General features: G+C 32.3%; 3 protein-coding genes across 6 annotated transcripts; 1 reads left to right on the plus strand and 2 right to left on the minus strand.

Annotated features, from left to right (window-relative positions):
* Positions 1–11: 11 nt before the first annotated feature.
* On the minus strand, positions 12–5,774 carry Mmy (UDP-N-acetylglucosamine pyrophosphorylase mmy). The gene is made up of 4 exons (XM_070305730.1): positions 5,257–5,774; positions 1,540–2,492; positions 1,011–1,407; positions 12–899 (listed from the first exon to the last, which is right to left on the minus strand). The coding sequence occupies exons 2-4, from the start codon at positions 2,016–2,018 to the stop codon at positions 360–362; spliced, it is 1,416 nt and encodes a 471-aa protein (XP_070161831.1). The 5' UTR covers positions 2,019–2,492; positions 5,257–5,774; the 3' UTR covers positions 12–359.
* Positions 5,341–10,092, plus strand: Arf51f (ADP-ribosylation factor 6). 4 transcript variants are annotated; one of them, XM_070305733.1, is made up of 6 exons: positions 5,341–5,575; positions 6,252–6,547; positions 7,126–7,242; positions 7,431–7,534; positions 7,653–7,851; positions 7,994–10,092. In XM_070305733.1, the coding sequence occupies exons 3-6, from the start codon at positions 7,161–7,163 to the stop codon at positions 8,134–8,136; spliced, it is 528 nt and encodes a 175-aa protein (XP_070161834.1). In that variant the 5' UTR covers positions 5,341–5,575; positions 6,252–6,547; positions 7,126–7,160; the 3' UTR covers positions 8,137–10,092. The 4 variants fall into 4 exon arrangements, with proteins under 4 accessions (XP_070161834.1, XP_070161833.1, XP_070161835.1 ...); XM_070305732.1 differs by having other exon boundaries at positions 7,131–7,242; XM_070305734.1 differs by lacking the exon at positions 6,252–6,547.
* A 1,799-nt stretch (positions 10,093–11,891) lies between these two features.
* Positions 11,892–17,011, minus strand: Vps50 (vacuolar protein sorting 50). The gene is made up of 9 exons (XM_070306240.1): positions 16,875–17,011; positions 15,914–16,429; positions 15,111–15,793; positions 14,653–15,025; positions 14,268–14,558; positions 13,709–14,182; positions 13,520–13,641; positions 13,230–13,419; positions 11,892–13,141 (listed from the first exon to the last, which is right to left on the minus strand). Exons 1-9 carry the CDS (start codon positions 16,932–16,934, stop codon positions 13,031–13,033), a joined length of 2,820 nt encoding a protein of 939 aa, XP_070162341.1. The 5' UTR covers positions 16,935–17,011; the 3' UTR covers positions 11,892–13,030.
* Positions 17,012–17,188: the final 177 nt, after the last annotated feature.

The raw sequence follows: 17,188 nt of genomic DNA on the forward strand, positions 1-17,188 counted from the left end.
TATATATATATATATATTTATATCACTTACAATATATTGTGAGTTTATCACCGAATTATATATATTTGAATTTATACCAGCCGAAAATTCGATGCACAGTTATTAATATCATGCTTATTTATATTCCTATTTCTTTCATTCAGATAATAATCAGTTCCATCATTGTAAATATGATTGTTAATTTTGAAAGCTTGTAAGTTGTATATAAATCTCAAAACCAATATTATAAAATATAATTATTATAGATGATATTACTTACACACTTAATCTTATTTCATCACAGAGGAATGTAAATGTCAATTGTTTCCAAGATATCTCGTTACCATAAGTCGGCGGAATCTTTTTTATTCGTATTTTTATTATTCGAGAACTTGCGGTCCTGCGAAAGATTGATTATTCGCGATTTGATCCAGATTCTCTCCCGCGTATGAAAGTAAAGGAGAGATCTCGACGCTGTCGCCGACGTCTTTCGCGCCTGCGTCCAATAACCATTTCTTATGTAGATTGAACAGATCGATGCGAGCAGTACTCGAGCAATCTTGACCGGCGGAATTTGAATTCTTCAACGGGCTGAATTCTTCCTCACGAGTTCCCTGCCAAACCGCGAAATTCTTCGCGAAAGGAAACACGTCAAACACAAATTTCTCTATTTTGATACCATTGGGAATTTTCGGAGTGATTCTTTCCCCCTCATCGTTAACGTACGGAATTTTCTTCTTCGCCACGTGTAGAATCAAATCTTCCTCGTGAAAGTATACAATGTCTTTTAGAAAATCAATCGTAAAGTAGTGATTGCATATGTTGGCGGCGTTGTATACCAGTTGTCCATTGTCGTGACGGAGTTCCGCGGTCTCCTTCGTGATCTCGCTGTATTCTACTACCTGATAATGATCCTCCACCTACATTAATCAAAATAAAAATTTTAGATTGCACAAAGTATTTGTACGAGATATAAATTTAATTTGTAACACAAAAAGAGAAAATATATATATATATAAAAGTATACATGCCTTGCAAACTACGCCAACCGCTTCAGAGGGGGAAGATTTTTCAATAACTTTAACTCCGCAATCCGTTTCGGAGAGCAAGCAATATCCTATAAATATAGGATCCGCTACTTTCACCAAGATGTTGTCTACGGAATGCGCGTGAATACTCCGGATACGATGCTGCACCATGTCGTCCAATATTTTATGATTCTTCAATGCGCGATACAATCCTCCGTTACCATCGGGTGCTTTGGAAATCCGATGCTTGGCGTCCAAAATAATTTTCCCGTCGAAGGTAAAACACGGCAGCATGCCTTGTTTAAAGGCTCTGACATTTTTTTCTTTTAAACCAAAATAGTCATGTTGACTGAGATATGCGACAGTGTCGTCATGAGTAGCGTCACTAGTAAGAATGTACCTGAAAAAGAAAAAAAAACAAATAAATAAAATTTAATCGACATCTTTGCCCACCTCCTTTTCCTTATGATACATTATGGTGTATACTTATATACTTTGTCTCAACTAACAAAGATCTCTTTTAATTACGTACCAAGTTATCTCTCCACATTTTCCACAATGTTGTTCTGCCATATTTTGCAAACGAAGTATCCTTTCCGCCTGCAGCTGGAAGAGTGTTTTACCAGATGGCAAATCGACATCGTACATTCCCTTGGGATAGGTCACTCCTAGACGCGTGCCTTGACCACCTGCCATCAATAATACAGCAACACGGCTCTCAGCGACTTCTCTCAAACCAAGTTCCTCATACCTCTTCAATTCTTCCTTCGTCGTGGTCTTAACAGAGGCGATCTTTGTCTCGTCGATCGGTCGTACCTTGTCATCCAGTGTACCTTGACCGATGCGCTGAGAGGATTCCACAGCTTTCTTAAAGTACGCAACGGTCTCTTGCAGATCCAACTCTTCTATATCATTCTCCAATTGGTTTCTCTCCTCGTCCGTCAGCTCCTCCCAAAATCCGAGCAGATGTTCCTGATTGTACTCGCTCAGTTTCTTCTTTAGACCTTCCATACTCGTCGACAGACTTCGTTTGACACTTGCGCGCGGACAAAGTTGTATAAAATATATCACCTTATCGCGTTTCGCGTTTATCGTCTCGCGTGTAATCCGTAAATAAATTCCTCGATACAGCGGCGTGCGTCGTAGACGCGAGAGCAGCGAGGAAAAGAACGATCGGAGACGATAGGGAGAGGACCAGTTACGGTCCAGCAACAGGTATTCATCGGGCTCGATCGGCCTGTCTCGTGGCGGCGACGTTCACCTTCACTTTCACGATACCATTCCACGTAGCCCGATTCGATTTCTCTTATCGGCCCCTCCCGCTCGGCCGGACCTCTCTACAATTCTCTTTTTCTTCGCCACCGTCCCGCACGACGAGCTGTCACCGGCCATAGCTGTCAACGCTGAGAAATGTCATGTCTCTTCCACGACGGATAACCTGCGCGTTCAGCGGGGGCCCTTCGTCCTTTCTCCTCGACGATTGAGCTGAACAAAAAAAAGAGACGATTCTTAAAGCGACGTTGATAAGGAGCATTTTTTTGTGAAATTCGAACGATAAACCGTCATAAAATATCTATGTTAACTGAAGATTTTCTCTGCCCTACTTCCGGCCCGGCACGCCGAAAGGCGAGCGCGAAAGGAGACAGATTTCGAAGAAACTGGTACTTTACCGGTTTGTTCTCTCTCTCTCTCTCTTCGGGATGTTTATAACGCAGCTTATTTGAACATACGTTTCCATCACAGCGATTGTGATCCTGATTTCGACTTTGTAAATTTGATTTGCGAATTAATGTACGCGAAAATTTGGATGTAATTCGAAAAATATATATTTTTTTATTCGAATTATACAAGAAAAAGAAAAAAAAAAGAAGAAGAACCGATATTTCTGTGAGAAACGATATGTATAATAATAATAAATAAATAAATAATAATAATAATAATAATAATAATAAATTATTCGTCATATATTAATTAATTATTTGGATGTTTAAGTATCGAATGTAGTTAATAATCAGGATTGGGAAGTGACGCGTTACTTTTGTAACGTCATCGTTACACCGTTACAGTTACTTTTTTCTTGTTTGTAACGGTAACGGTAACGTCGTTACATTTTTTACGGTAACGGTAACGAATCAGCCGTTACTTTTATCGTTATTTTTTGGTTCTTCATTATCTTATATCTTATTTCGATAGACGTATTTTTTTGAAAGATATTTTGTAGCCTTCTATCATATAGGCTGCATTCTGATAGTCACTGCCAGTATTGAAAATCTATAAGTAACGTAAATTATAGATTTTACAATACCGATAGTGAATATTGGAATAAACTTTTAATAATATCAAAATATTTCTCTTATCAATAATTGAAAACAATGTTTGATAAAAATTTTCGACAAAATTGAAATTTGCGAATTACAATTTAAATTCCTATAAAGATAAGTGTATTAAAAAGTAAAGATATTAACATAAAAAATTAGAAACATTAAATATAAGTTTAATATAAAAAACGCTTGCTATATATATATACAGACTAATTTAGAGTTTTTAATTGTAACATAGATTATTACATTTAATATTGATTATTAAATAATTTTATAATCTAAATAGCTTATTTTAGCATTACGAAAAAAAGAAGCATAACGAAAAAAAGTAACGAATCGTTACTTTCCAAGTAACGGTAACGGTGTAAACGCGTTACTTTTATAGAAGAACATTCCCAACCCTGGTAATAATTAAAGATAATGATAAAGAGTTTATCTTATCTCTTTTTCTCCATTCCTCTCCTCTCTTTCTTTATATACACATTATTTTCTATATTTGAAATAATTAAGAATATTTTCGACTTTAAAGAAGAAAAATGAAAGTGAAAAATTCTGCTGCATTTAACTAATAATACACGCACAAGCGAGAGTTCAAATGATCCTCTTATATCTTATTCGCGTATACGTTTTTACACTCTTATATTTTTAAATAATCTTATATTCTCATACTCGGTTATTATATCGGTCTTAATCTTTGCAAAAGCAAATGACTGATAAGTCTGTTATTGCCATTATTATGACGTATACGTTGCAAGATAATAATGAGTAATTAAGTTTTATCGAATAAAAATCATAATACATACACGTTCAAACATTGTTAAGATGCTTCTTTAAACATTTATGGAAAAAGAAGATTCTTTTGATAACACAATATTTTGACAACAAATTTATTAGTCTTTAGAATTATCTTTTTTACTTTTTTATTTCACTTGTTTCTGTTTTTTTTTTTTTTTTTTTTTTTTTTTTTTTTTTTTTTTTTTTTAAATCTTAGAACTTAATTAAAGCAAATAGATGTGAAAAAGATTTCAAACCGCATTTTCTACACTCTTTTCCTTTCTCTCTTCAAAGATTAAAAAATATATATAAGAAAATATTTAATATATTCAAAATTAAATATATATTAATACACAATATATATATATATAAATTATAAAACCAAACAAATTAATTTTATATCTGATGTTTTAATAACGTCAAATATAAAATTAATTTGTTCGTTTTCATAGTTTTTCTTTTTTTAAGTATTGTGTATTATATATTTAATTTTTAATACATTATACATTTTCTTATATATATATTTTAATTTTATAGTCGCGAATATAATTTTTTTCGCCGATATTGTGTTTTAATTTACTCTGTACGCTAATATACAGGGTGTCCTAGACCACCCGTACACCCCTTTTCTTTCAAAAACTAAGCATTTTAGAGAAAAATGTTTTCAACAAAAATTGTATGGTTTTGAGGGGAATACAAGATGGTGTCATTGATTTGACCTTGGATGGCATCGTTAAGGTCAAGTCAAGGACATCTTTAATTTCTTAAATGGAATCCCCTATTTTTTATTGCATATTCTTATAGCTTACCTCGAGAGCTTTTCAAAACACTATAATAAAGTATTTTTTCATTAAGTACTTTTTGAGTTATTTTATATTTTATATAATTTGACATATTTTGATATAAAAAATGAAATATTTCGTAAAATATTCAGTTTTCGATAATCTTACCGTAATACTTTTATGTACAGAATAACGAGACAAATCAATTAGTATAAAAAATAATTGTTTTTAAGAAAATTATTTACAATGTATTTTTTTAAACAATCATTTGTTTTTTTTTTGCACTAATTGATTTGTCTCATACCCTGTATAAAAACACTAAAAATAAGAGGGAGAGAGCGCGGTTGAAACGAAGAGACCTGCAATACCTACCGGTAATTTCGCGGATGCGGGTATTTAGTGATCGTAGACGAAGAGCGATGGCGCTGATCGCGCCGCGTTTTGCACGCGCCCCGTGACTTTTACGAAGGGAGAGACGTGACGACGACAACGACGACGACGACGACGACGATGATGATGATGATGCCGTCGTCGCGACGATGAAATAACGCTACCACGAGCGCGCGACGATGCCTAGGCGATACCTCATCCTCACCGACGACGGCGTAGAGTTATGTGCAGTGTTGTGATGTGTCCGCGCAGTAACGTCAGCAGTAAAGTACTCGCTCTGCTCCGTCGTAGATGTTTCTCGGTGAGTTGTCCCGCGTGCCTCTCCCCGCGATCCCCGCGCGTCCGCCCGGTAGACGGCGATCGAGCCTCCACGGGTCCGATTGTCAACGAGACGCCTCTCGTTCGTCGTCGCGGAAGATTCCGTTCATTTACGGAAAAGTTCATCTCAGCGGATGTAACGCGGCTGTGCTAATGTCAGCGAATTGTAGCGATAAAAAGGTTTATCCGTCTCGGGTCGCTCACACGCGAACGCGCCTTTACTCCCGTTTCGCAAGAATTCGCGCGGCACGACGCGATCCCATGCGCTCCTTTCTTTTGCACTATCTACACCTCGGTCAGTTTTTCCCCTTTCTAAAATGCGCGTCCGTTGAAAGTATATATGTTTCAGCCGCGCTTTTATTAAACTTTTCGCATATATTTTCAAATTGATTTTAACTGCACCTCTTACGTTATCCGTTTCTATCTGTAATCTGAAATTGTACATATTCCCAATTTTATTTCAAATGCTAAAAGTGCAATTGACAGGTTAAAATAAATAGGATATTAAGGTAAGCGAGAGACTTCTTTAAATCTAAAGCGTTGCGAAACGAGTAAAGGAACATCGAGTCGATTTTACTCTTGTCTATTTGAGTTACCGAAAATATTTCTAAAATGTAAAATGTATATACTTGGTTCTTTCACCGGCTCTTAATATTCAGGTCCCGGCGGGAGAAAGTGCGGAGAGTGCAACTGAAACGATTCGCGGAGATTTATTTTGAAAGCGAAGAGTGTAGGTAAAACGAACAAACATACGAGGACTACACCCTGTACATACATACACAACAACACGTCGGCGGCGCCGGTGGCGGCGGCGACCGATAATGTTCGCGGATAGGTTAAGAGAAGCGGTTGACCGCCGCATCGTCTCTGTTTATCCGCGTTAACGAAGTCGTCCGCAGCACCTGACCCGGTTCGCGATGAGAAATTCGTAGCGGAGGGTTAAGAGATAACCGAGGTAATCGTCGATCGATGCCACACGGCGATAAGGACGGAGATAAGGCGTGGGATTTAAACGCAGGCTTTAAATGGATACACGTTGTGTGTGGGTGTGGGTGTGCGATTGTGTGTTTCATTTCCGCCAAGCTTCGTTGACACGAAGAGCTTTTTCCTTTTTTTCCGCGATAAACCAGTCATCGCCGGCTTTACGCGATTGGAATCTGAACGAAATTTGTAGCATATAATAAATCATTGATATTAAACGTGAATCGCGATAATAATGCATTAAAAACAGATATACTTGCTAGTACATATACATACATTTGCACATATATATATATATATATATATCTTTATTATTATCTCATCCCAATTAAAAAAAAATATTGCATTATACGAGTAATGAGTGACGCATGCTTGACATATAACTTATTGAAACGAAATCTTTAAAATGCACATCTACTTATAGTAATTAATAAAAATATGTACTGTATACCTTATGTCTGACAATGAGACATTTGTGACAGAATAATGACATTGCTAGCCAAGTTTGACAGATCGAGATTTATTAAAATAAAAGTGGTGCATTTTCTGAAGTACAGGTGCCGGGTGCCTAGAACGCAGCTGGCAAAATGGGAAAGTTGTTGTCAAAAATCTTTGGCAACAAGGAGATGCGTATTCTCATGTTAGGATTGGATGCTGCTGGAAAAACAAGTATCCTTTTATACAAACGCAATCTTTCACACTCGTACTTTCTTTTATAACATTCAGAGTTCTTATGTAATTTAACTAATATACTGTTATAAGTTATAAGTAACAATTACAGTTTGTCGTGTATATTATATAATTCACTTTATAATGTCTTTCTTATATAAATCTGTTTCCTTAATTAAAATATACAGCAATATTGTATAAACTTAAACTAGGACAGTCTGTGACAACTATACCAACTGTAGGATTCAATGTAGAAACAGTTACCTATAAGAATGTTAAATTTAATGTATGGGTAAGTCTCAATTGAGAACCTTCATGAGAATGTATGAAGATAAGTAAATTAATTAAAAAATTATTTTTAATTGGTCATTAATTTTTTTAATCAAATGAAATGTATTCTTTGTGTTTAGGATGTGGGTGGCCAAGATAAAATACGTCCGTTATGGCGTCATTATTACACAGGGACGCAAGGACTTATTTTTGTAGTAGATTGTGCGGATCGGGATAGAATCGACGAAGCCCGTCAAGAACTCCATCGAATCATAAATGATAGGGAAATGCGTGATGCGATTATCTTAATTTTCGCTAATAAACAAGATCTTCCTGATGGTAAGTAATATTACAGATCTACAATCATACAAATAAGATATCTATATTTTTCACTAGCATATAAAATATATCGTATACGCTATAGATACTTTTGTATAGTTTAGCACAATATATAAACTTTTATCTGTACTTGTTCATTTAGCAATGAAACCGCACGAAATACAAGAGAAACTGGGATTAACTAGGATACGAGATAGAAATTGGTACGTTCAGCCATCTTGTGCCACAACGGGAGACGGGCTTTATGAAGGCCTTACGTGGTTAACCAGTAATCATAAATTATGAGCAAATATTTATTTTTCACAAATTAGCTGTGTGTATATATATATATATATATATATATATATATATATATATATATATATATATGGAGAATACACGTTTGCTTTGTATTTTTATTTTAATTTGTCATGTGGAGGCTCTGTCAAGATAAACAACTGACAATGATAGATTTGACGAGGTCTTTTTCACGAGCAAAGCTATTGTACGTGCAAAAGCGAGAAAGAGAAACAATATAAAGACAACTATTAATGGTGTGTTCCAATAATATCGATACTAGGTGAATAGTAATTTATTGTAAACTGAGGTACCAAGGGACGTGACCTTTATTACTAGCTATTTATCCCAATCCTGGAAATAATTATACTGAATAGAATTACATGACACGGGTTTAACATCGCTCTGTATATGTAACATATTTACACAAGTGTTTCACATGCGACACATAAGTTGTACAAGATAAAAAATTACAAGAAAAGATCTAGTTATGATATTAAGAGGTTCACGGATTCACAAGGATTAGTATACTGTATAACTTACCTTTGCGGGATCTTATCTAATACCTGTATAATTGTTATTTGAGGGGAGTTGAGTTTCTCAAATGAAGAGCACTTCAGATTTTTAACAGATCACAAGTAGATTTTTGACTTTGCCAATATCTTGTTGTCAAAATGCTATCTAACGTGTATTATATAATATTCATACACATAATCCATGAATATAATACATGAGTAAATTTGCAGCACCTATATTGAAACTTTATATAGTGCAGCGAGATTATTCCGTTAATAAACATCTGTTGCTATTTATACTTTTGTGCCGAAAAAATGCTCGTAATTTATTACTTTTTGGTGACATAAGTCTTCCAACTTGATAAATAACATTTTAATTCTTATATTTTTTCTTTCCATTTATGTCAATCGTGCTGGATATAGACGACTTTTTTTTTTAATGATATTTTATTTGAAAAATGCAAAGATGTGTCTAATGTATCACTGGCGTTCTTATTAACGCACAAGCCGCAGAATATAAGAAACAGTGCAACATGGAGTTATCGGTTTACTGATATTGTGAGCTCAAAAACCAAAAACAAAAAAAAAAAAGAAAAGAAAATAATGTTACAAAAAGAGCGTAACAATATTGAATCTGCCAATATTTTTTACTATTTAAGTGAATATCGGATAATAAAGCATATTATAGTATTAGGTCGCAACAATCAGACCATTAAACGGCATTTTACGAATGAGTTAAGTGTTTCTGTGACTGTTTCATTTCTCATAGCATAATCTATAGCATAAGATTAGTAAGAATATACTTCAGATTCGTAATTGATTCATAGAAGTTTACAAGTGTTCAAAGTGTTGGTATAATTATTAGATCAAATTGAGTTTCAATAATAGTGATGAGACATTATAAATTGACATCTTATTTACACATTCCACGATATATTAGCGAATTAAACTGTTATAGAGAAACGTTTTAATTATATAAAATAATCATGGATTTTTTTCTTTTCTTGACCAGAGACGTAAGCATTTGCATAAAACTTTTTCAGCATCTGTACCATTAATATTAAATATCTCACTTGAGAAGAATAGGCGCGAAGTTGAAGACATTAATACCTGTGTAAAAATCATAATCAGCGAAAGTACTGTTTCCCAGAATGTATATTAGCTATATTAATTAGCACTCTATGGCCATGTATTTGTACAATCTCATCTCTCATCTCTGCATTTTTTCACAATATTTCAAATAGCAATGTCATTACGTATTGTGTACTAACTATATAAAAAAATATATATCTATATTCTTTTAAACGCAAGTATGATAAATTGTTACGTTTTACCATTGGCTTTTTAACAGGAGCCGCTTTCTTATTATTAAAGAATGTAATGTTATGATATTAATTAACGAAATTTTTTTGTATATAAATATGTTTGATATATTTCAAGTTGATGTCGAGCATTTATGTGGTTTTTTTTCCATGTATCCACATTATATAAAAAAAAAAGAAAATTTTATGAGAACTAAAAAAAATTTATGACCTTTCAATGTTGACAGAAAAGAAACGATTAACAGAAAAAGATTCTTTTTTTAAATTAATTAAGTTCCAGAAAAAAAAGAAAGGAAAGGAAAAAGAGAATAAATACTATATATATATATATAATATCTGTTTGTTAAAAACAAACGAACGATTTCATTTCATAACATCAACAATAAATCAGAAATTGTTTACGAATTATAGAGAATATTTTGCCTCTTTAATGTCAGTTCAAAGACTGATCATAGCAAGAATTGTACATTAGAGAAAAATTTATGTATGACTAATTTATAAGAATAATTACTATATAATCTTACGTTACGATATAACGAGTTATATATAGTAGTAACTTAATATTTTAAATTCATGTTTCTTGATTTCTCAAAGATAAAATAGTGAAAAGAACGATAAAAATAATATTAAAAAATCAGATTCTATAAAAGTATTGTATATAATCTTCAATCTCAGTTTAACAAAAATTTTGTTACAACATTATATTTACATAGAAAAAAAGAATTCATAAACATTTAAAATACGGATGTGTGGCTTGTTTTCTACAAAAATTTTCGACTATTTAATATTATCAATATCATGTAGAGATCTTAAAATATATTGCCATCGGAAAATACGCTGGAGATCTTTACTCGAGATAAAAAAAAAAAAACAATACACTTCTCTTTTATATATATGTACCCGTTTAGTTAAAATATATTTGCCATTTATATAAAATTAATTACATTTGATAATTATATCTTATCAGGGGCCATCAAGAAATTAGGCTTGTTAAAAAAAATGCTTCGAAATATAAGAAATAATATTATATGACGTGAACTGATACTATATATTACACATATATAGGTCGACGCTATCAGCCAGAGAATTCCTTATGCACCAATTATATAGGAGAATATTTCTAAAAAACGAATTATTCGCTTTTTAGAAAAAAAGGAAGGCTCAGCAATAAAGGAAGTAATGTTGCTCGGTTATTTTGCATATTTACTATTTATACCTACCGTTTAAATAAAGTTTATAGTGTGTACAGTATACATTATATTGTTAATTACATTTTGCCACTTGAATGTTATATCACAAAACTATTTACACACATACACATATACGTACAATTATAAAATTTATCACTTATAGAACAAAATTCAATTAATATATTCTCTGTAGAAATTTTCCTTAAATTATCCATACTTTTAAAGATATATATGCATAAAAAAGAACAGATCGTATCTACAAAGAATATCAGGCATTAAGATAATCTTGATTAAGAGAATTTGCTGATGCACTAGAAGCTTTTTGGTTTACGGTGTATGTATATGAAATATATAATAAATGCAATATAAATATAATAGCAATTTTTATGAAATCGAGAATCGACGAAGCTAAAAAGTATATGTACTTGTATACTTCACATAATAAAAATTGCTTTAAATTATATGCAATTTTTGCTGTGTACATAAAAGTAATCATTTTGATTTAATTTGGCCTCAAAATGACTACTTTCGCTACCTGTGTATGTGTATGTGTGTGTGTGTGTACACACACACACACACACACATACACATACACAGGTAGCGAAAGTAGTTATTTTGATGCCAAATTAAATCAAAATGATTACTTTTACTCTATCTGGGTATATATATATATATATATATATATATATATATATATATATATATATATATATGTATACACTATGCATTAAGAACACATATTTGTTAATATATAATTCGATAATATATTAATGATAATATATAATTCGTAAATATATATACAAAGAGAAGTTACTAAATATATTTTATTGTTTTTTTGATATTTTATAGTATCCTCAAAGTTTGCATAAAAAGAGAGATTGAATCAATCAAATAAATAATTATTAAAGCCTATTCAGTGTGGAAAGTCATGGTTTTATTACATTCAACAGCCAATATGATTATTATGAGTAGAATAAGATATCAATCACATTATCTTCACATTTCATCAAATTCTTCACCTTAGCTTCGAGAATATAAAATATATATTATTAATTAAAAAAAAATTTATAAGATATACAAGATATGTAAAAAAGAAAAGAAAACGTTACATTATACATTTAATATGTACTCAGCCTTTTTATAAAAATATTGCAAGCTATGTAAAATCGAAAATTCTTAAAATAGATAAATAGAAAAAAATGTTACCAAGAGATGTAATACTTTCACATAAGAAAAACTGAAATCTTTTCTCTAAGAATGATAACATACAGATCATAAGTAAAAATGTTTTGAGTGTAAGATCAAGTAGTAATATTCAGTTCTTAGTTGTCGATTGCACATTAATATTCTAGTTTAATTATAAACTAGATTCATATATGAGATTCTCGTATAATCTTCGCGTGTTTTCACATTCGAGACATATTTAATATATTAAAAATAAGCTGAAGTTTTACCATGACGCGTGTTTTAATATCAATTCTCACATGGCTTAATTATATCTAGACTCTAAAATACCATATAATACCATATATATATATATATATATATGTGTGTGTGTGTCTGTTAAAATATTTATCATATATACATTGTAAAAGTCTTTCTTAGAGCTGCGAGAGATTCACATATATACATAATACTTCATAAATATATTAAAATATGGCTTGTGTTTGGTTCGTGATCGCGACTCAAAGATCTTAATTCGATGCAATAATTTAAACACGAGAATATCCGACCATTTTTCATAACATATTTAAAAAATTCGTTTTACTGTACAATTAACAACAAGTGATTATCGTTTCTCTCCCATTTGATAAATATTTTAAATACTACCTATTTCGATATAACCTTGGACAGATTTGTAATAAATACTTGGATGCTATCTACTGGATCGTTGCTCTTCCGCAAGCGCTATCAATCGCTGTCGAGTTTTTTTATTGTTTTGACAAGTCGCCGAAATCAATCCGACTAAATGCTTAACTGAATATTCCTGCAAAACAATTATACAATAATACATTAAAGAGAAAAATTTAATTAACGTTAGCATCGCGCATTTATAGTATTATGAATTTCAATACCTTATGTTCCTTAATCCATTCTTCGAAACTATTCTCAGGAAGGTAGTATGCTTTAATATACAATTCAACGTACTCTCTGTGCGGCATAGGTCGCAACGATGTCATTTTCTCAAATTTTGACTTTAGCTGCGTGAAATCAAGTTGCATTAGGGCTCTACCACCATTTGAACATTTTTTAGCATTGGAAAACCTAAAGAGGCAATATTACATTTCCATGAATAAGAATGGATTTTACAATATCAAATTATATGCAAGTGTAGTTAAAAATACAGTAACAGAAATTCTCCTACCCTTCCACTAAAGTATGTGTGATTAAGTGAGCCACATTTTCCCATACCGCGTTACATACATCTACATTTAAAGGAATATACGTTTCGATAACGTTGAGTCTTTCATTCAAGATACATATTTCCTAAAAAAATAAATAATTTTTAATATCACAGTTAATGTTTTTTTGCTTAACAGATATTGATACATACTTGGATTAGTGCATCAATATAATTACTATGTTGAGACATAACATCTGTTACTTCCCAATTGACTTTATTCATTAAATTCAAGATGTTTGCAACGTCAAATGCTTGCGATGCTACCGCCATATAAACTGGCTTTCTCAGATCTGTGGTAGATGCTATTGTTTGCATATAAAACTGATGTAAAAATCCTCTTTGAGGGCTATTAACAATGAGATGCTCCAAATACGGCCTCAGGCCTTCGTATTGTTGTCCTAAAAATATTAGAGACTCGACAGCTACAATACGTTCCGTTAATCCGTAAAGTTTCTCCGACTGTGACAGATTCACGATGGACGAAAGTTGCGGTTGTCTTACTTTATCGCAATTTCCATTACTATTTTCTTCTATTGCATCGTTTTCGGAAATAATCAAACTCTCTCTGATTCGTGTTAAGGATAATTTTAATTTTGGACTGTATAAAGAATCACTGTTGATTTGCTGAAAGAGAGACATATTTTCAAATCACATTGTTTAAAGTTATGCAAGTAATTAGCGTAATTGAGAATTATAAACATAAACTTACAAGATCCGATGTGAAAAATAAATGTACTGTATAAAAGCATAACTCGAAAAACTGTATCATACTTTGTATGACAGTGACCGCGATAGATCGTAAAAGTCTCGACATCTGTAGATATTTGCCGCACACTCTCAGTATGCTTAATGTCGTGTTTGTGACCATTGGTCCAGATTGTTTAAGTTTGCATTTCCTTTTATTAACTCTTACATGATCCGATTCATCGACATATTCGTGCTTCAGCTCATCCGGAATATCATCATCGGACTCATCCGAAAAATACGCAGGTAGATTAACCTAAATGAGAAAAAAAAATATGCGGACAATCTATAGTATAGATTATTTTAAAAAGAGATTATTAAGACATGTTATATATAAAGGACTTTCATACATCATCATTTACTAAAATATCTTCATCTATAGTATCATCCAATCCTATCGTGAATGGTGACGAGCCACCCTCCAAATATTTCTGCAAATCGATTCCTGAAGAATTGTCACTGTCACTTAAATTCGAGCTATCTAAACTGTTCCATATTTTGCAGTTATTGAGCGAAGGTTTCAAACTACGAAACTCCAATAATTGAGTGGCCATAAAATTAGATTTCACAGGGCACAGTTCCCAACCATCATTTTCCAAAAATATTCTTAATTCATCCAAACGAGATGCATGATAATGAGAAAAGTAAGACAAGGACTGTTTTCTTATAGACTCCTGCAAATTCTCCGATTTGAAACAGAGTTCTTCCCCAATCTCCATCAATCTGCAATTAACATAGGTATTTTAAAAATTATTTACTTATTGATAAATGATAAAATTTTATCGTTATCTAATAAGTTTTTACCTACCTATTTACTATACCCAATACCTGAACAAACTGTTCAAATTTGATATCTGTTAAATCAGCATTTGTCAGATATACAGATATTTTCATTTCCACATCGTGCCATACTCGAACCATACTATTTTCTAATTTCTGCTTGACATATTGTTTGCTGAATGTTTCTTCTAAATTCTTAATGTCAGATTTATATTCTGGTTTATCTTCTTGCGCATTATGCCAATTTACAACTAGATAATATGAACTTAGTATTGTCCATAATGATTTGCATAACTCTGTGAGGCAAATTATATATTTGTCGCGAGGCACATCCTGACACAATTGTTTATATTGTCTTTTCATGTCACCTCCCGCGTAAGAGTGAACAACAGCAAATGCGGTGTTATGAATAACAACACTAAAATGCATGTGCAATTGATCTATGGCAGACTGTGTCTTTCCTAATAATGTGTATGCTTCTTGGATGGAGGAATATACAGCGACATCGAATTTAGTACACATTTCGAAGAGTGTACTGTCTAAGGCCCTTTCTGCTTGCTCCAAGATATCTTGCAACTTTCCGCTCAATGCATTAATACAGTGGAAATGTTTGTACGTCTGAGCAGCACTTTGGCATTCCAAAAGAAGAGATATGGCTCCAGGAAAATTGCCTTCATTTAGAAGTTCCTGTAGACGATCTCCTGTGCGTTGCTAATAACATAATAAAATTTACGCAAAAGATTTTTTTTATTTCACTCATCGTATGATATTAGAATTTATAATTTTACAGAAATCATGTTTTTAAAGTATAAAAAATTTAAATTAACCTACCAGCGTTTTTATAGTGTTCAAATTATTTAATAGTTCTTTGACTACTTGTCGTCTTTGATAATTTGATAATATACCTAAACTTGCTGTTGTAAATTGCATTTTGGCTAATCGCAGATCTGTTCTTCCCTTTCTACATATTTCTAGGACATTTTTCAATTGTTCCTGCAGTTGCAGAATCTTATCAAATTCTGCTTTACAACCACTCTGCTTATCTAAAATAAGCTGTAATACTTTCTTGGAGACAACTTGATGTTGTTGCTTGAGTTTCTTATAACATTTCTCAATTTCTTTGGAATGTAATATTGTTGGCAATTTTTCTAATTCGTAGCGCGATGAATCAAAACTGCCATCAGTATTAAAATAAACATCTTCGATTGACTCTAATATGTCTTGATCGGGTACAGATTCACTCTCTGTTGATTGATCAGCCTCGGAACGAAGATCCTCACATTTTTGCGAATCAGGCGGATTAAGCAAATCAGGATTCAAGCCCATAATTGGCACTTTAGTTGTATTCTAAAAAAAAATGAATTAATATACATTGTTATTTTAGTAAAAAAATTAAAAAATCATTTTTAAATTGAATTTTATTTTCTCTTTAATGTTTTCTCTTCTAATAATTATGAATGCATAATACTAATATAAATTTATTGAAATTGATCAAACATTGTTTTAAATGTATATACAATCGAATTATATGTATATATTGTATATATATATATATATATATATATTATGACATAGCCCAGTTTCGAAATATCATATGTCTCAGAATTATCACTTTATTGATAATATTTCCTTTAAAAAAAATCACAAAGCAAGAGAGGCGACACATGACAATATTCGACAGCGAAACGTCAAAGTCAAATTCGATCGTACATAACATTGCGTCACATAACCTAATCTAACTGTTAAAAAATATAGCGAAGTATGCCATGATATTTGTAAACAAACGGCTTGCCTGTTTATTAACGAGGCCGAGGAATTTAAACTTTAAATCTTCCATGATCTCAGATTGCATTACGATCGTCAAACCAGACCATGAAGGAGAGTTATCTCGATAAGGTAGAGGAAAAAAAAATTGGTTACGAAAAATGTTCTGTATGTAGCGGGCCAGTAGCGGGATTCTCTAAAGCCCGTATCAGACTATATATTAAATATTGAAATTTGACCAATCAGAATAAAAGGAACTAAAATTTCCTTGTCCTGATTGGTCAAATTTCAATCTCAACCGCATAGTCTGATACGGGCTTAACGATAGACGTATAGAGAATC

This window comes from Polyergus mexicanus, unplaced genomic scaffold (assembly GCF_030449975.1).
Source record: "Polyergus mexicanus isolate NDT 795.1 unplaced genomic scaffold, iyPolMexi1.0 SCAF_13, whole genome shotgun sequence".
Taxonomy (NCBI): Eukaryota; Metazoa; Arthropoda; class Insecta; order Hymenoptera; family Formicidae; genus Polyergus; species Polyergus mexicanus.